The sequence below is a fragment of the Saccostrea echinata genome, unplaced genomic scaffold (assembly GCF_033153115.1).
Source record: "Saccostrea echinata isolate AGI-Se365-2 ecotype Australia unplaced genomic scaffold, CSIRO_AGI_Sech_v1 ptg000013l, whole genome shotgun sequence".
Classification (NCBI taxonomy): domain Eukaryota; kingdom Metazoa; phylum Mollusca; class Bivalvia; order Ostreida; family Ostreidae; genus Saccostrea; species Saccostrea echinata.
In genome coordinates, this window is record NW_026889762.1 from 5968210 (window position 1) to 5988818 (window position 20609).

At 34.2% G+C, this 20609-nt stretch overlaps 2 protein-coding genes across 3 annotated transcripts in view; both read left to right on the forward strand.

Moving 5' to 3' along the window:
* LOC133186392 (proline-rich transmembrane protein 1-like) overlaps nucleotides 1–20609 on the forward strand; it is a 182931-nt gene that overhangs the window by 3258 nt on the left and 159064 nt on the right. The window contains exons 2-4 of one of the 2 annotated variants that reach the window (XM_061321650.1): nucleotides 1575–1732; nucleotides 3399–3524; nucleotides 3746–4072. The exons of the other annotated variant lie outside the window; for it this stretch is intronic. Of the exons in view, the coding sequence (XP_061177634.1) occupies nucleotides 1575–1732; nucleotides 3399–3524; nucleotides 3746–3880 (419 nt within the window). The 3' untranslated portion in view covers nucleotides 3881–4072. Of the gene's footprint in view, nucleotides 1–1574; nucleotides 1733–3398; nucleotides 3525–3745; nucleotides 4073–20609 lie in introns of those variants that run through there. 2 annotated transcript variants of the gene reach the window in all.
* LOC133186459 (uncharacterized) lies at nucleotides 15941–19362 on the forward strand. Its single transcript, XM_061321702.1, has 3 exons — nucleotides 15941–15966; nucleotides 18656–18722; nucleotides 18926–19362. Exons 2-3 carry the CDS (start codon nucleotides 18659–18661, stop codon nucleotides 19282–19284), a joined length of 423 nt encoding a protein of 140 aa, XP_061177686.1. The 5' UTR covers nucleotides 15941–15966; nucleotides 18656–18658; the 3' UTR covers nucleotides 19285–19362.

Genomic DNA, 20609 nt, shown 5'->3' on the forward strand with positions numbered 1-20609 from the left:
TTACATTAACATTATTTTTCTGATGTGTTGCCACAAATATCGCCATTCAGTTGTCATTTTGAAAGAAAAACAAATTGCACTATAGTTCTGTCGTCAAGTACGGTATTAGAACGTAACAATAAAGATACCCATGCTCATTCTTGGTAGTTCATGAGAAAATAAAATTCAGTAAAATACAAGATGGATGTACATATATCAAATTGAAGTCCACTTTGTCAAATAATACAATTATAATGTTCGTTATTTCAACTCACAGCTATTTGCAAATTTCAACCACATAACATGGATTAATTTTCTTTGCATTTCTCGTTCGCATTGTTTCATATCTGTTCGCCAATAATCAAAAAAAGTATTTTGATAAAGTCATAAACTGCCTTTCTCTATATGCTTAAAACTCTTAATTACAGGATAAAATTTGTGATTCATGTCGTCAATTCAAGAGAATGAATTAAAAAAAAAACCACTCTACGCCAGTGGTTTAAATTCAGGTTTATTCAGAGTTGGTCATTGGAGTAACGTTTAAAAAATATGCGGTGAAAATTTGTCATAACAGAGGTTTGGAGACTTTCTCGAAAGCATCAAAGCTTTTCTTTTGTAAATATATCATAAAGCGGAATGAATATTCAAAATTTTGAAAACACATCTGTTAAACCTTTGCGGAGGGGTTTTATGGACTTCTATGTCCCTTGTTCTTGTCCAAAAAATGTTTTATTTTTCGCTGGCATTGAATTGGTTGATAGCGGACTTCCGTGTTATTAAGCTTTGACAATATTCAAGCTAGCTTTTTCTTTACATGCTTAATGTATATCTCTTTAATTTATGTTTTCCATTTGCAAAGGAGGGAATCCTTTGTATCGTTTTTGAAGAAGAATTCAAATTACAAATCTCTTATTTATTTCTAGGTTTGCTTTACTTATAGTCTGTTAAATGCAATTCCTCAGCTCTATATACATTGTACAAAATTCAATTTCAACGCCTCTTAATTTGCTGAAAATGTTAAATTTTCTATCGATCGTCATCACTTCTCCAAAACTTCCACTTTTATATAAACGGACGTAGATCCAATTGCATTATACATGTACATGTAACACTTTCTCTGACTTGACCTGTCTTATCAATATAACACTCGTGTTGATAGGATTGAAAATATTGTTTCCCGCATTTATATACATGTACAATTAAGGAATATTTCAAAATGAGACGAAAGAGTCACCTTAAAAACCCCGGAGGAAGTTAACTTCTGCATATCTATCCTTACTTAAAAGTTTGAATCCTCTTTGTCATTATTCGAACATTTGTTATTATAATTTAGGGTAAGGAAGAAACTATTTCCCCTTACAATTCTTGTAGAGTAAGAAGTTTATATACGGTGTACCTATATAAAAGTTTCACCCACTTTTGTGGTCACATGCCAGCCCATGTGGGCCATGATCAGAACATATATGGATTATACTCTCTCTCTCTCTCTTTCAAATGTCCAGAGTTAAGTCATCTTTAATTCTCTGCACGTTATTTTTATGTAAATGATTTTAGAAATATATAATGAATAATACCTAATTCAAATCTTTTTTAAGCAAAACCGTCATATAACCAGTCAGCATATCCCAATACTCAGCCTCAGCCTCAGTATGGATACGGGAACCAGTACAACCAGTATCCAGGAAGTCAAAATCCGCAGCCAGGTGGCCTTCAGGGCCAGTATTCCGGTCAATTTCAGCAGCACAATGTTGTGGTCTGTCTTTTTCTGGTCTGTCTGTTTGCCTTGGGTTTTATTGCATAGAACACAGATTAAAGCATAAAAATACAATCGGGTTCACCTTAGTCACCTATGTTACATGGTGCCGTGCCTGGTCCGTCGGTCGTAAACGTTAAATCAGCATTTCCTTTCTTCTACTCTTGAATGGCTGAACCAATGTCAACAAAAAGCTGTGCAGTGTATATCGCATTTTGGGGGTAACGGGGAATAAAATCCGCGAATTTCACAGCCGCTGCCTACGTTGACTCCGAGGTGTGGCCAAAACCATCAAAATGAATACAATCTTCAGAATTGATTTTCTTTACTCATAAAACAGGTACATGTAAACTGTTTGTAATATTTATGCAGAAAACAATGAGTCGTTTATTAAACTTGTGAAATTTTTTTACCAATCGGTTCAAAGTTTATCCCCCAGTTTGTGGCTACATGCAAGTTTATCATAGATTTAAAATGCATATGAAATTTAATTAAAATGAAATTTTCTATCTCGAAAGTTCTTCTTATATCCCCTGTATAAATGCATCCCTCTACAAGAGTTATCTTTCCATCTTCAGGAATTATTTTTCTTCAAAATGTTTTTTAAGAGAGAAAATTTTGCCTCTGATACATGATTAATTCCTGTAACAATTAAAAGAATTATTTGTTAAGAGATAGAAATGATTAAATTTATCAAATAAACTGAGTACATATGTTTTAGGTAATCATTATTAAGAAAGTATTAAAAATATTGACGATAGAAAATAGAAATCACGATTTGTAACATAGTTCAGATTTGATTAAATGGACTATATAATGGTCCTCATTATTAAACTCTGGTAGGAAAATTCATTGGATTGCTCGGAAAAATTTCCTTGGAAAGTTATCCTTCTTATTAGAGGGACATTTCACCTTAATCTTTAACGTTCATACAGCTGTAAATGTTGAGACAACAAGTAAGTTGGTTGTTAGTACGGGAATTAATGTCGCAGCTGTTGCAGAAAAAATGCATAACCCGCGTTAGCGGGTTATGTAATTTTATTCTGCAATAGCTGCGACGTTAATTCCCGTACTAATAATCAAAGGAAGATATTTTATTGTTTATATTTATATCTGTAGAAATGATCAATTAAAGTAGGATTAAAAGATTAATTATTATATTATTGATATGTACGTCATTGTACGTTTCATTGATGGAACAGCCACTGATCAAGAAATCTGTACAGGTAATATGTCTAGTGTTGTTCATGAAGTGATAAAATGCAATGGTTTCCTTTAAAAATAAAGGAGAAAATATTCAGTGGATGTAAATACAACTATATAAAAATCTTAAGCTTATCCATTACCATCTAAGTTACATCGATATCATTACAAAGAAGATAAAATTAAAGAAGATGAAATCTTTCACAAATAAAACAATGATTGTGAAAAAAACCCTCAAAATTAATATAACTTTTAGAAGAATTCGTTATTTTTTTTATATACTGAGCTTATATATTTCAACCATAGTGAAAACTAGGGGTAATTGAAATAATCTTTCCGTGTGTTTACCTATATTGTCTGCTATGGAAAGAACTGAATTCTAAAAGACTGGTAAACTATATTATTTGGAGGAAAATAAATGTTGAATGCAGACATAAATGTGTTGTCCTTATTTTCCAACCAGGTTGCCCAGCCCGGGCCTACAATGGTCGTAGCCCAGCCCCCTCAAAAGGACTGGATGGTGCCCGCCATTTTTTCGTGTTTCTTCTTCTGTCCAACTGGGATTTTTGCCATCCTTGCCGCTTATAAAGTAATTACAGTTTTTGCACAATATTCTGAAAATTTATTTTTGTAGGCTGTTTTTGAGAGAGAGAGAGAGAGAGAGATTGTTTAACGCCGACTCGGTTATATTTCGGCGGAGAGAGAGAGAGAGAGAGAGAGAGATTACTATTTTTTTTATAAGCTGTGTTACATGTATCTGTAAAGATATATCTATTTTTCCATTCTCATACATTTCATATTTCTTAACAGGCAAAACACGCAGCTGCTGTCGGTGATGTAGCGGAAGCACATGGACATGTAGGACTCGCGCGCGCACTTGTCATCGCTTCCCTCGTGATCGCAGTTGTTATCGCACTTTCTGTGATACTGGCAGTGGTTCTTTAATTACGTAACTCACATTACTGAAACAATGATACTTTAATCACATGACTTTATAGTGAGGGCTATGTAAATATTAAAATCATGAGTGTGGCATGTTTTATCCAGATCCTGGAATATATTCAAGTTCATGTATGCACTGTATCACCTTTTATTATATAGCTATTAAATAGTCTATAATAAAAAATACAAAAAGTCTGGAGAACTTTTGCGTTCAATATCTTGGGGTTTTATTGAACGCCGAGTTTGTATTTTGTATATGACTCAGAGTATGCTCGAAACATTCCGAATACGGGCGTTCAATATCGAACGCCCGTTGAAAACAAAATGTCTGGTCAACTCTCAAAGGTAAATTTATTATAGGTAGTGGCACCTAGGTAAGTTGTGTTTATTTTCAAACAAAATTGAATTTATTAATTAATAATTTAGTGCGTATAAGCCTCTTTTAAACCTCTGTAAACAAAGCATAACGCTTGGAAGGGTCATTGGAATGATGCGATATTGAACACTTGCAGGACGGACGTTAATTTAAATATGGATACTATAAAAAATACTTTTGAATTTGAGTTGATTAATTTAAAAATGATATAAATTAATGGGATATGTTTTAGCTATATAATAAAGGAGTTATTGAACTTATATTGAAGAATATTGGCACTCGTTGGCTGTACAAATGCACTCACAAGCTTGTGCATTTCAACAACCAACTCGTGCCAATATTCACCAATACATGTATAAGTTCAATAACCCTATAATATGTTGAAAAGTTAAGGAAGTGACATACTCGGGTAATTTCTGAGGGAATTTTTTCATACTCCAAACATAATTTAACTAGCTCACATAGAATGTATGAAAAAAGTTATGGTCATCACATTTTTTCACTAGTGCCACTTAAAGTTGGGGGTACAGTCAGACCAACCCTCAAATGGCAAAATCAGCTTCTGATGATTCATATTAGGCTATGTATAAAACAAAAAAAGAAGGATAAGGAAAGAATTATTTATGATTATTAGACTTGAATGATACTTAAGTATACATAAATTTTTTTTTTTTCAAATGAAAAAAATCAAAAATGTAAAGTTGTATACACTATACTAATGATACAATTTACCTCAGTTGTATATTCCTGAATGTCAATTTTTCACGAGGTAAATGTTTAGTTTCAAATATTTTCAAAAATATTTGGCAAAAATTCAAATCAGCAATATTTATGATAAAACAAATGATTTTATCTTTATTTACATTGAGAAAAATTATATGTCATCATATTCATTTAAAAGTTATGCATGTTTTCACACGAGAGCAGAAATTTGACCTTTTTGCACTAAGATCCCTTTTTTGAATAAATGCAATTTTCAAATAAATGGATTAATAAAATCATTTCTTTAAAAAAAATATTCAAACTTTAATAGAATATTCTACTTCACAATTCACAATTCAAGTTTTTAATAATTGGGTTGCCATGGCAACGTGTTGCACGCTAGACAGGCAAAGAGCACAAACAGCAAAGTATTTGTGACCGAAACTTGGCTTCCATCATTCTTCGTTTTTACTGAAAGTTGTTATAGGTAAGACTAATTTTTGTTATACAGGTATCATCATACTGTCTACATGTGAAGAATAATCCATTATCAAATCTGACTGAACACTAAAATATGGAATTTTACATTAGAATTCAAAATATACCACTCTTCAGGCTTATTACAGACCCAAAATAACATTTACATAGAAGATTTTCTATGGAAATTGAAGAAAGTCTACATATGGAATCGTCTATTTCCTCACTCGACATATTACTCACATGTTATATTATATAGAGAATTTATAGTCATATGGAGCAGCCAATTACTGTACCTGACATAATACTCACAAATAAATACATATACTTGAAAATAAAAGAAAAAAGTCACATTTAGAGCAGTCAGTTTCCGCAGACGACATAACACACACAAATCAAATATACAAAAAAATGAAGGAACAAGATGTGTTTGTGAAACACTGATGCCCCCGTATGGCAGCTTATGGCGAAGGTTAAAGTTTCTTCAAATGCAACTCAAAATCCAGGCCAAAAGATAAGCAATGTTGATACCCAAAGAAAGGTCTTGTCTCAAGGAATACACCTGTGAAATTTGAAAGACCTAGATACAACTGTTCAAAAGTTATGGCGAAGGTTAAAGTTTTTTAAATAAAAGTCAAACGTCAAGGTCAAGGTCAAAGTGGTTGGTGTCCAAAGGAAGATCTTATCACAAGGATTACATTTGTGAAGTATGAAAGCCCTAGCACCAACCATTTAAAAGTTATGGCCAAGTTTAAAGTTTTTCAAAAGTAGGTCAAACTCCTAGGTCAAGGTCAAAGGGTCAAAGTGGTTGGTACCCAAAGGAAGGTCTTGTCACAAGGATTACATATACGAAGTATGAAAGCCCTAGCATCAACCATTCAAAAGTTATGGCCAAGGTTAAAGTTTTTCAAAAGTAGGTCAAACTCCTAGGTCAAGGTCATAAGGTCAAAGTGGTGGTTGATATCCAAAGGAAGGTCTTGTCGCAAGGATTACATTTGTGAAGTATGAAAGCCCTAGCACCAACCATTTTAAAGTTATGGCCAAGTTTAAAGTTTTTCAAAAGTAGGTCAAACTCCTAGGTCAAGGTCAAAGGGTCAAAGTGGTTGGTACCCAAAGGAAGGTCTTGTCACAAGGATTACATATGTGAAGTATGAAAGCCCTAGCATCAACCATTCAAAAGTTATGGCCAAGGTTAAAGTTTTTCAAAGGTAGGTCAAACTCCTAGGTCAAGGTCATAAGGTCAAAGTGGTGGTTGATATCCAAAGGAAGGTCTTGTCACAAGAAATACACATGTGAAGTTTGAAACCCTAAGCACCAACTGTTCAAAAGTTATGGCCAAGGTTAAAGTTTTTCAAAAGTAGGTCAAACTCCAAGGTCAAGGTCAAAAGGTCAAAGTTGTTGGTATCCAAAGGAAGGACTTGTCACAAAGAATACACATGTGAAGTTTGAAACCCCAAGCACCAACTGTTCAGAAGTTATGGCCAAGGTTAAAGTTTCATAAAATTTTGCAAAAGTAGGTCAAACTCCAAGGTCAAGGTCAAAAGGTCAAATATGATGGTACCCAAAGAAAGGTCTTGTCACAAGGAATACACATGTGAAATATGAAAGTCATAGCTCCAACCAGTCAAAAGTTATGGGCAAGGTTAAAGTCTCATAAAATATTGCAAAAGTAGGTCAAACTCCAAGGTCAAGGTCAAAAGGTCAAATATGATGGTACCCAAAGAAAGGTCTTGTCACAAGGAATACACATGTGAAATATGAAAGTCATAGCTCCAACCAATCAAAAGTTATGGGCAAGGTTAAAGTTGACAACAGACAGACAGACAAACAGACAAACAGATAAACGGACAAACAGACAAACAGACAAACGGACAAACAGACAAACAGATAAACAGACAAACAGACAAACAGATAAACAGACAAACAGACAAACAGACAAACAGACAGACAGGACAAAAACAATATACCCCCGGGATCTTTCGATCCGGGGGCATAAAAAATTAACATATGGAGCGGTCAAATACCGCAGACGGCATAACACTCACAAATCAAAATATATACAAAAAAATTGAAGTACAAAAAAAATATAGAGCGGCCAATTACTACACCCGAGAAAATCCAAAAAGGCCCAGTTATTCTGGAGAAGATTTTTAAAGATTTTTTTCAGGTATTCCTCTGTAAAACTTTGATCGTCCACCGTGGCCCCATCCTACCCCTGGGGGTTATCATTTTAATAAACATGACTCTACACTACCTGAGGATATTTCAAGATAAGTTTCACCTGGTCCAATTGTTTTTGAAAAGAAGATTATTCAAAAGATGCCATTAATTTTTCACTTATTCTTAATTATCTCCCATTGGAGGTAGGCGTGGCCCTCTCATTTGAACAAACATGAATAATCTTTTTTAATTACCCAGGGATACTTTGTAGCAAGTTTGTTTGAAGTTGGCCCATTTGTTCTCGAGAAGAAGTCGAAAATGTGAAAAGTTTACGTACGACGCACACCCGCACGACGACAGACGAAAACAGATAGCAGTAGGTTACCTGAGTGACTCAAGTAACCTAAAAACAAACCGAGAGACCCATGAGCAACATTGCTCATATGAGTCACTATAGCCCTTCTTTTCCCCATCATCAGATTTTCTCCCTATATTATCTTATGTAAGATTTTATCACATATTGTGGCCCCACAATACTCCCAGCAGTCATAAATTGAACAAATTCTTTCTAGACTACCTGAATATGCTTCCATATAGATATGACTTAGACATGTATATTTGTTGTTCTTTTAGTAGACTTAAAAAATCCTATATACTTTGATTGCCCATTGTGGCCTCCATCATTATTTGAACAAACTTGAACATACAATACCCGAGGATGCTGAATTTTATTCTAATGCAAAACTTTGATCGCTAATTATGGCCCCATTCTACCCGGGGGCATCAAGATTGATGATATTCAAGATTGAACAAACATGAATCAGTCATAGGTTTGGTATTCTTTTAGAAGACTTAAAAAAAATCATATATACTTTGATAGCCCAGTGTGGCCCCCATCATTATTTGAACAAACTTGAACATACAATACCCGAGGATGCCGAATTTTTCCCCTTTGCATTCTTATGCAGAACTATTATCGCATATTGTGCCCCCCCCCTCCCCCCTCCTCTACTCGGGTACATCAGGATTTTATAAAACAAACTTTAATCTACACTAACTGAGGATGCGATCACTTAAATTTTAACTTTTTTGGCCCAGTGGTTCTTGAAAAGACTTTTAAAATGCCTTTAATTTTTTACAAATTTTTATTTATCCCTCCCCCCCCCCCTTGGCAGAAGGCTTGGTCCTGTAATTTAAACAAACTTAAATTCCCTTCACACATGAATACTGAGAATCAGCTGAGCGAAAATATCAAATAGGCAGACATTTGACATTACCTTTACATTTATTTTGATGATTTATAGAAGTCTCCCTCTTGTGTATGAAATTTCAAAATAATAAGCTGAAAACTGTTTGTATCAACAATTGATATATATTCATATATATATTTATGGACAGACAGGCAAAACGATATAACTCCAGTTTATAGATGCCGTACTCTCATACATATGAAGTTAGAGAGAAACTTTTCCAAATCGGCTCACCTGAACACTAAACTTCGACCGAATTTATAAGTCCCGGCAAAATTCTTGACAGTTCTTTACACATAAATTCTCATAAATCCGACCGCTCCTGAAAACGGACACTTGTCCAAGAACAAAAGTTAAGAAACATAGGTAATTTCCCATCATCATTCCGGTCACTTTTTGAGTGCAAAAAATATATATAACTGTCATTGGCCAGTAGGGTAATAATATCCAGCCAGAGGTGTGAAAAATACCCACCAGAAGGCAGAGGTATAAAAAACTTAATCTCAGCGAGATTCGTAGGGACTAAAAATTTTGGTCTGGTGTCCCAACGAATCTCAGTACAGTGTCACACAAAGTGATTCGGGTTTTCTTGCCCCAACTTTGACCGCTTGTTACAAAACGGGCTGAAATGAATTAGCTGCCCGCTTCAACTTTTTCCTTTGGACATCCTTTTAAGTCTCTATCACTATAAAACTTTCGTTTCTTACCTTTAAAAGGTTTAAATCCAATAAAATATAAAGTTGTTGATTTTTCATAGGAATATCCTATTCGTTTAAACCTCCGATGCTGAAGAGTTCCAGCAATAGTCTGCTTCAAATACTTCGTAGTATGGTTCATTTCTATAGGAAATAGTAGTAGAACGAAGTATTTGATAATATTCAAGATTGAACAAACATGAATCAGTCATAGGTTTGGTATTCTTTTAGAAGACTTTAAAAAATCATATATACTTTGATAGCCCAGTGTGGCCCCCATCATTATTTGAACAAACTTGAACATACAATACCCGAGGATGCTGAATTTTCCACCTTTACATTCTTATGCAGAACTATTATCGCATATTGTCCCCCCCCCCCCTCTACTCGTGTGCATCAAGATTTTATAAAACAAACTTGAATCTACACTAACTGAGGATGGTATCACTTTAATTTTAATTTTTTTGCCCAATGGTTCTTGAAAAGACTTTTAAAATGCCTTTAAATTTTTACAAATTCTTATCCCCCCCCCCCCCCTTGGCAGAAGGTTTGGCCCTTTAATTTAAACAAACTTAAATTCCCTTCACACATGGATACTGAGAATCAGGTGAGCTAAAAAAAAAATCAAATAGGCAGACATTTGACATTACCTTTACATTTGATGATTTATAGAAGTCTTCCTCTTGTGTATGAAATTTCAAAAAAATAAGCTGAAAACTGTTTGTATCAACAATTAATATATATGCATACATATATTTATGGACAAACGGGCAAAGCGACATAACCCCAGTTTTTAGATGCCGTACTCTCATACATATGAAGTTAGAGAGAAACCTCTCTAAACCGGCTCACCTGAACCCTAAACATCGACCGAATTTATAAGTCCCGGCAAAATTCTTAACATTTCTTTACACATAAATTCTCATAAATCCGACCGCCCCTGAAAACGGACACTGGCCACCTGTCCAAGAACAAAAGTTAAGAAAACATAGATAATTTCCCATCATCATACCAGTCACTCTTTGAGTGCAAAAAATATATATAACTGTCATTGGCCAGTAGGGTAATAATGACCAGCCAGAGGTGTGAAAAATACCCACCAGAAGGCAGAGGTGTAAAAAACTGAAAATGGCCTCATAGGGTTTTCTATTGTTTAAATGTCTTGTGAAGGGGTAGTAATCTTGCCAGCTTAGGTAAATGGCCGGTCTAAGTAGCGTACACATGATTAAGCATCAATTAAACTTAAATCAATAAAATACATGTTCTTGTGTATGATATATGTAAACAATTGAATGTAAATGGTTCAAGTTATTGCATAAAAAATCTCGGGAAGGTACAGTTCAGATTCATACAGACAAAGTTAAATGACATGATAATCTGTAGGTGTCTTACTCTTATATCAAAGTTCTTGTGTACAATGGGTGATCAAAAAGTTCGCGAACTATCTCTATATTTACAAAACCACAATTCAGATCAGAATGAAATTTGGCACACAAATAGTCATACACATGTTCTATAAATAACATATGTTAAATAATGTTTTGCTCCGTGTTTGTGACGTCACAATGTGAAAATGACGTCAATATGTAGGTCACTTGTGACAAAAAATGGTTGACTCAGTCGTACTCGAGCAACGAACGGCTGTAAAGTTTAACGTATATCTTGGAAATTCCTTTGCAGTAGAATATGATAATTTGTACAAGGTTTATGAAGACAAAAGACTTACCAGAAGTTCAATCATTAATTGGATTGATTGTTTAAGTAAAGACAGGGAGACGGTTAAAAATGATGTTTGTTCTGTTGCCCAGCGAAAGCAAGCCGGGCAAAAGATGTGTCCTTAGTTGAGCAATTTTTTATGAAACATCGTCAAGTAACAATTAGAATAATGGTTGTATATCTTAACAATAACATAATTGTTAAATCTCTAAAATATCGTTTACTTTAGACTTTAAACATATGAGATATGATAAAAAGAAGGCGCCCATACTTTATCCATATTGGAAAAACGACTCTCCCGAGACAGAGGACTCGGGTTGTGATGGGTCACCATACTAATTGTGGGAAGGGATATCCTTATCCACCCATCCTATTGCCGAGATTTGGCCATTTCTGACAGATGGACTGTTTTTGTTATAAAAAATAACTTGCATGGTAAGAAATATATGACTCGGAAAGATCGTTTTGCTTCTCTGAACAGACTGCTTCGGAGCATGTCACGTGACTGCCTGGATCACGTGATTCGCGCATGTGCAGAACAATAGCAGATGTGCATTAAAATCGGAGAGGACTACTTTAAAAAATAATAAACACTGAAACTTCATTCTGTTTCTTTTAAAGAAGTTATTCAATTAGTTCGCGAACTTTTTGATCACCCCTTGTACAATAGTTTCATTGAAAACTGAGTTAATGTGACAAAAGTGTTGAAATCAAATGAATGGATGGACAATGTGATCCCTACAGGTCTTCTGCATTTCATGCAGTGCCCATACAATAACTGCAGTGTATAGGCAATATCAGGAAGCTGACCCAGAAACAAAGAAGTCTGTAAGCAAATGCTCACTAGCAATACAACCGCTCTGATGTGAATATACGTTCTCATGTGAACAGTAAAATGAGAAAACTGCGGCAAAAATTTGGTACGGACAGATACACGGATAAACAGAAAGTTGACTTCAGATTTGTACAAAAATGAATCCCACCGTAAGGCATGACGAAACTAAGAGTGTGCTAAAATTTTAAGCATCAACGATGAGAAGTTACTGAGAAAACTGCGACAAAAATTTAGTACGGACAGACGCACAGATAAACTGGAAGTTGAAATCAGTTATGTACAAAAAGGAATCCCACCACATCATTATGACATGCCTAAACAAAAAGTTCTAAACCTTCAAGCATCTGCGATGAGTAGTTGCTGAGAGGAAACTGTGATAAAAATTTGGACAGACGCACAGATAACACACAGACACACAAGATTTAAACAATATACCGCCCCCACTCCGAGGGGGTATAATGATGACCTGAAGGCTGCTGGAATTTTGTTTTAGTTAGTGCTGCATCCAGTTTATTACTTTTACAGTTACCAGATTTCAGAGCAAATGCATTCTCTTTGTTTTCAAAGATCGTTCTAAATGCATGGTATTTCATAATAAATATATGTGCCTATATTTTAGTGTATTGTTTTGAAAACTTGGACAACTAAAGCCACTGATATAATCTGATCAGAATTCAGCATACATTCACGTATAACCTTGCTCTTATTTTTAACTTTATACATAACCTTAACCAATCAGACTTTACTGGAGTAAGCTTAAATCTTACATAAATCATCCCATAGCACCTTATGACGTATACCTATATTTTAAAGAATCTGTGAAGAAATATGGAAGCTTTTATTTTTGTGTTAGCCAACAGTTAAGAACATCTCTGGTTGCTTGCATATTAATAGATAAAACTATTCGTGGACCTTTTATGTGATTTTGAAGAATACTTTCCAACTTAACAAACTTGAACCAACATCACCTGAAGATGTGTAATTATGGTCTTCCTCTTTTTAATAAATTAATAAAAAATAATAGAGTAATAAAAATGGATTTTAAAAATATTACTCTTTATATTCATAGGCGGAACCTTTATGTCCAATTGTGGCCCTACCCTTCCCAGCCACCGGGGACAATGAACTAGGAAAAAAAATCAATTAAATCTACCCTACCCGATCTAGAATATAAGTCATTGTTTTGATCTTTTAGAGCAGAATTTCAGATTAATTGGTTACTTGTACTTGAGTACTCGTCGAAAGGTCCAGGTATAAAATACTAATATCAGTATTCAAATATTTAGAAGAAATAAAACCATGCAGTATTTCTTCATTTTTATAGTAATTTGTCAAACGCATTCTATGTATCATTTAATATCAAATCATGTTTTGACAACAATTTAAGTCATAAGCTCCCAAGTCAGTGTTAGTGCATCATTTTGTTTATAACCAGGGATACATCATGTTTGGATATCACAGTTCAATTTAATTCAATAAAATATAGCATTTTCTCTTTTTTTATTCGTAGCAAAAATGAATTCATTTCAAAGAAACAAGCAATTAAGTCAACTTGAAACTGAATTTACTTACATGGGAGGGACAAATAAAATGCTAAATCATAAACGTACCAACCATAGTGATATTGAAGGAACACAACAACAACTGTTTTAAACTTATTCAATTATCCACAAAACAAAAAGTTTTCTCACACTCAATCTGATGATTTAACGCAATCCAAAAACTTTACAGTTTGCGAATGGTCAACAAAAGGAACATGAAATGTATTATTGTTTGACTTGATATCGACAATCATTCCAAAGTTCAATTAAATGAAAATTGAATATTCATTATCATATTAAAGTGTATTTATATTTATTTAAAATATTTTAATTTTATGTTCTTCTTTTCACTCTATATAAGTCGACATTAAGATCATAATATTATGTTCATTGAAAAAGATCATAATATTATGTTCATTGAAAAAGATTCATTGAAAAAATAGGATCCTCTTTTATAGCCACAACCTTTTCCCAAGGACCATAATTAGGACAGACTTAAATCTAAACTACATGAAGATGCTTGTGCAAGAATATGACTTATCACGGCTTCATTGTTCATTAAACAAAGATTCTTAAAAAAAAGATTTACCATAATACGTATTTTCCTGCATTGTAATACTATATCCTCATATTCTAGTTCCTTCCCGCCACCACGGGGCCGGGGCATAATTTGAACAAACTTTAATGTTTTTTTTTTTTTTTTTTTTTTTTTTTTTTTTTTTTTTTTATCTGAGGATGCTTCCATATCAATAATTCAATTCAATAAATATGGCAAATCATCACTTTGCTATTCTTGAGAATGCTAGTTTTTTTTTTTTTTTTTTTTTTTTTTTTTTTTAGATCCGTTTAATTATGCGTAACTCATTCAACCCATCCCCATCAATCTTTCACAACCAATGATCCTTGATTAATATACATTACAGCAATTATCATCTTGTCAGTTGTCAAAATCATGCCAACATTTGTGGTGTTTAAAATGAAAGTTGAATGGTAGTTAATATCAATCCCGATCATAAACAAGACGATGATTGATTGTATTTTGTTCAACGTCCCATTTGAGAATTTTTCACTCATACAGAGGTGTCACTGTATGCCGGTGAAGGGCTTCAGATTTAGACCTATACTAGGCACTGAGGGCCATTGAGCAGTGAGAGTTTTTTTATCTTGCCGAAAGACCCGTGACTTTCACTTCTAGTGCCGGGCGCTTGGCGAAAGAACAGTCACTACTTTTGTTTACGTCTTAGGTTTGACGCGGCGCGTCGAACGAGAATCGAACCAGGGCCTCCCTATCACGAAGCGAGCGCCCTACCACTAGGCTACCGTGACCGAAATCAAGACAAAGAAATCGAGGCAGGGGTAAAAAGTCGGGGTGGGTGGTGGCGAGAAATTAGGATTTTTTTTTATTATGGCTTAATCCAAATGTCCCTCCTACATTTTATATCAAATCTGTACTTGAGCTATACATTTGTCCACTTGTATAGGATTCTCAAAATCAATAAAATGCATGTCGCCGACTTACCTATCCTACTTTTATTTGGCAATTAACCAGAAACACACAGTATCTTTTTATTTGGCCTTATCCCACGGGGGTCATAATTTGAAAAAAAAAAATGAATATTCACTTTGTAATGAACCTTTCACATTACTTTCATCTTGTCTTGGCCAGTAATTTTTCATAAGAAGACATTTGTAACCGTGTAGTTTTGGGTCTAAAATAATATGTCCTTGTACGGGTAAGAGGGAATGTTGGCAGTGAAATTAGTGGCGCTGCAGGCCGGAAGTAGAGTGCCGTATTCCTAGGGCTCTTCCCGAAAACACATATATATGATAAGTACAAAGTAACGACTAACCTGGTTTCCGAATTTATTAAAGGTTTGAACGATGGACAACAATTTTAACAATAAAGAATTAAATGCAGGGACACAGACGGAAGTGGTCGGTAATGATCTGGCCTCCGAACTGACACATAGAATTCAGAGTATATAAAATAAGTTCCTTGACAATAAGTGAATTGAGTAATAAAATGACAAGTGTTGAGTATATTACAGTGTGTGAAAAGCTTTGATAAGATGATAAGATTAAAGGCATTGTCATTAGATACAGCCTTACTTGAAGGACAATACGCATTGCATTTGTTCAAATAAATAAACCTCGTATATGACCCGTGATAGTATACACAAACCTGCTTTATATATATATATATATATATATATATATATATATATATATATATATATATATATATATATATATATATATATATATAAACGGTATTGTTTTTGAAACACTTTAGAAATACACATCCTGTGAAAATGCTTTCGGTGGATAAAACAGGAGGTGAGTAACTTTTATTTCGTCAGTTTTTTTTTGTAAATCAATTTTTACCTCATAATAGATTAAAGTGCTTTAATGTGCGCGTATATTAATGATTTGAATTAATTCATTTCTATGTTACCCCAAGAGTGTTGATGTCTCCTGTGTTAGTACAATAAAAATTGTATTTAGCTTTGTGAACAAATGAAGCAATACGACTTTTAATTATCATCACTATCAATCAAGATTCCTTTGATTTTTATGCCCCCGTACCGAAGATTCGGGGGTAGTTTTTGCCCTGTCCGTCCGTCCGTCTGTCTGTCTGTTTGTCTGTTTATTTGTTTGTCTATTTGTAGGCAAATACTTTAACACTGCCCATAACCTTTGATTGGTTGGAGCTATGGCTTTCATATTTCACATGTGTTTTCTTGTGACAAGACCTTTCTTTGAGTACCACCGTATTTGACCTTCTGACCTTGACCGTGCAGTTTGACTTAGTTTTACAAAATTTTACCCAACTTTGACCTTGGCCATAACTTTTGAACAGTTGGAGCTAGGGCTTTTATACTTCACATGTGTAATCCTTGTGACAAGACCTTCCTTAGGATACTAACAACTTTGACCCTTTGACCTTGACCTTGGAGCTTGACCAACTTTTGAAAAACTTTAACATTGGCCATCACTTTTAAACGGTTGGTGTTAAAGCTTTCATACTTCACATATGTAGTTCTTGTGACAAGACCTTCCTTTGGATACCAACAAGTTTGACCCTTTCACCTTGACCTTGGAGATTGACCTACTTTTAAAAAACTTTAACCTTGGCCATAACTTTTGAACAATTGGTGCTAGGAATTTCATACTTCACATATGTAATCCTTGTGTCAAGTTCTTCCTTAGGATACTAACAACTTTGACCCTTTGACCTTGTCCTTAGATTTTGACCTTCTATTGGAAAACCTCAATCTTGGCCATAACTTTTGAACCGTTGGAGCTAGGGCTTTCATACTTCACGTATGAAATCCTTGTGGCAAGACCTTCCTTTCGATACCACCCTATTTGACCTCTTGACCTTGACCTTGGAGTTTGACTTACTTTTGGAAAACGTTAACCTTGGTCATAACTTTTGAACCGTTGGTGCTAAGGCTTTCATACTTCACATAATTAATCCTTGTGACAAGACCTTCCCTTGGATACTATTATACATAAAACACAGCTCAAAAAACTTTTTAAACTAACAAGTTTTGTGAACTTATTAAATGCACATTTTGAAAATATTGCTAAAAAAACAAAGCCACAAACAGCAGACATGATAAATTTTGCAATTCTATTTATGATTTAACCTTTTTAATTGAATATATATTTGAAGTGCAAGGTTACTCCTTTTTGTGGGAATAACAACGTTTATTCATTCATACATTTTTCAATCTAAGTTTTTAAAGACCCTCTTTACAAATTAGCAACGTTCTCGCTAGAGAACATTCCACATATCTATTTATTGATAAGTTATTTTGCATGTTGCCATGCTGGCATGCTGTTAGTTAGATCCAGTTTTCTTTTTTTTTCCTCCCTAAATTGTTTTAATTCAAATATGAATCAGGACTCTTCCAAGAGTGTAAAAATGCACTTCATCTGAGAAACCATGTTGTGCCTTTTAAATTATGGCTTCCTTCTATATAATACATACAAATCACTTCTGGGAAATTATTAATAAGTACACAAGTTACCTACATTTTTCAGTATCTCCTGATTAACGCAGGAGAGCTTCTAAAACGCAGTGTATTTTCTACACTAAAACAGCCCAAAAGCAGTTCCGATTGAAACTCAGATTAAAACATTTACGGTAAAATTTAAGATGGAATAAGAAGACTTTCGTTTAATCATGCCAACGGCTTAAAAAAAGACATATGGAAGATATTTCAACCTTTAGTGACATTAAGGCAGTAATTCATGCAAAATGGGAAGAACTTAATAATAGTATAGAAAATTTCAATAATGAATGTAAAAACTTGTATAAAAGGCAAAAATTTTATCTTTATTTGCGCCTTTGCTGTTTCGGATCTTATTACGTCGGAATCTACAAAACCAGATTTTAGACTTACCTACACACCTATTCACGCAGACGCTTTGTTTGAGTGGGACAAGGAAGGGTTAATCCGTAAAGAAAATAGAAGAGTAAAACCCAAGCTTCCAGAATCCTTCTCAAAAGACAAACCAAAGATTCAGAACAATAAAAACTTACAAAGCTTAACAATGATGGTTACCGGTGATAAATAACGTAGTCATATTAGTCATATTGGTCATTCTGTGCATTCTCCCCCTCCTCCCCCAAATACATCTCTAGGCATGGGGGATCTATTAACACCACCCAATACGCCACTTGGCCAACGAACTACCTTAGGAACAACCATTGATGAAGATTTAGAGAGTCGAGCAGACTTGGACATCCCTTTAGCCCCAAGAACTGCACCTTTATTGAATTCAAGGACTAATCAATCCTTGTTAAATTCGAAAATATATTCGGATATCGAAACTGTCAAATCTATTTCTGATGATGATAAACTAGAAAAGCCAGATCTTGCCCTGGTTTTAGCTGATCCATGATCTCAAGAAATTTGGGGATCATTTCACAAACATAAAGTTAAGATAATAAAAAAGTGGAGTAATTTCACTAAATGGATCAAAAACTGTGTACGCTAATCCGATCTCTTCACAGAAAATGTTGACACCAAGAGACCATAAAGCAATAGACGAAGTACAGAAAGCACAGATAGTTGGGAAAGGTATGCTTTATCATATACTGTTAACAAATATTTTTACCCAAGATTCCTATTACTTTCGACATCCCGTCATTTCATGTAAAGATATGCGCAAATGTCCACATGATAAGGCGAGTTATGTATACAGAAGTCTGGAGTTATTTTGAATAAAAAATGGAATTTGCTAGAATATATCTTTTAAATGCTTTTGCAATTTCTTTTAACAGGGCATCTTCTTCTTGAACGCAGTTCCACTCGAATAAGCGTTGGTTTCTCAGACTTCCAAAAACAAAATTCATACCTTCCTGAATATGCCAAACCAAATACTGCTATTGGTGGTCCAAGGGAAGTATTCCCGGAAGTAATAGGCTCTGCAAAATCGCGAGCCCGATCCGATATTATAGACTTCGAAAGAAAAGGTATTCCTAAGTTACCACAAATGACAATAGAGCCAATCAGACAAGACACAGAAACTGAGGTAGATATTCCCGACATGCCGCCATCTCCAACTGCATACGAAAGACTGATTGTTGAAGATGAAACGCCAATGATGCGGATCAGAATCACAAGTTCATTAAAACATTAATTATATATTGTCCAAAAATTCAAACTATATGTGATGTGATTTCATAAATTGTGTAATAAAATTCACATTCCACTTTCACGCATAGTCAGTTTGAAATAGAATTTATATTAAACAAAGCAGTTTTTTTTCTCCCCCCCCCCCCGTACATTTATAATTAAGGGGTAAACATTTTTTCAAAAACAATGATGACAGAGAAAAACAGAAATACAATGAACATGTACATTGAACTGTTAAATAATGTTTATTTAGAAGCTACTACTTGTGTATTAGAGAATGACCGATGAATGATACGTGCACTTAATTAAAGGATTGTGGTTGAGGTTTTGCTATCACTTTATGTCAATCCATGCCTTTAGTCCAAAACTGGATATATATCATCTATCGTAATTTTCCTCGTATGAGGCAGTTAGTTTAACCGGAAGGAACAAGGAAAAACAAACCATCCCTGTAGACAAAAATCAAAGTCAAATTTGGTTTACTCTTTCTTGGTCGTTTTCCTTTTTAAACTTTTATCAGAGTGACAATTTGCAAAATGTTCACACCTATATAATATACATTTCTGAGCCCTGTTAAAGTTGAAAGAAATTGCCGAAAGAAATTTTTTATTGATCAATAAAAATTATACGCAGTTGACAGAAAAGTTGCGTCTTGTTAAACATAATGTGACAAATACATTTTGTATATTGGATATTTAATTCATGCAAACTTATGACTTGAAGTTGTAATGTTCCAAGGATATCATAAGTGTCGTGAAATGCCTTCCCAGGATTTACATGTACATGCATTTTGTATAGGGTCGAAGACCTGTATAGATCTATATATGTTAACTTTTATGCTTCTATTATCATGTATTAGACATTGAATAAATTGACAGACATTCCTGATCGGTTGAAGGAATCTTTCATTAATAACATAATGCAACTTTGCCTAACTATGTAAACGATGGTGAGGGTGTTAAATATTATTCTACGATATATTACTGGAATTAGACATTTCAGTGAGGTATGTTGAATATTTTCCTGTTTTTAACGAACATTTTGGCTTATTAAAATTCATGAATTTCTCTATTTAAAGTTGAGCGAAATTTACATCTTGAAGCGAGCTATCGTGTCAAAACCGGAGGTTATGTTGATGATTAATATCCGTTGAAAAAGCGTTTAATACACTGGTAGTATCAAACCAAACATTTGAGATAAATGTAATTTTTAAAGTTTACTATGGTTTGCTAATATAAAATCATACTGAATATTCTTATGACATGTTTGTTAAAATAAGACTATTTTGGCAAAGTAATGAAACATTTTGGATCTAGTTCAGTCTTTCTG

Coding starts and splice junctions, on each gene's coding strand:
- LOC133186459 (XM_061321702.1), top strand. CDS start 18,659: ATGTTGACACCAAGAGACCATAAAGCAATAGACGAAGTACAGAAAGCA. Junction 18,723..18,925: donor AGCACAGATAGTTGGGAAAG/GTATGCTTTATC, acceptor TTCTTTTAACAG/GGCATCTTCTTCTTGAACGC.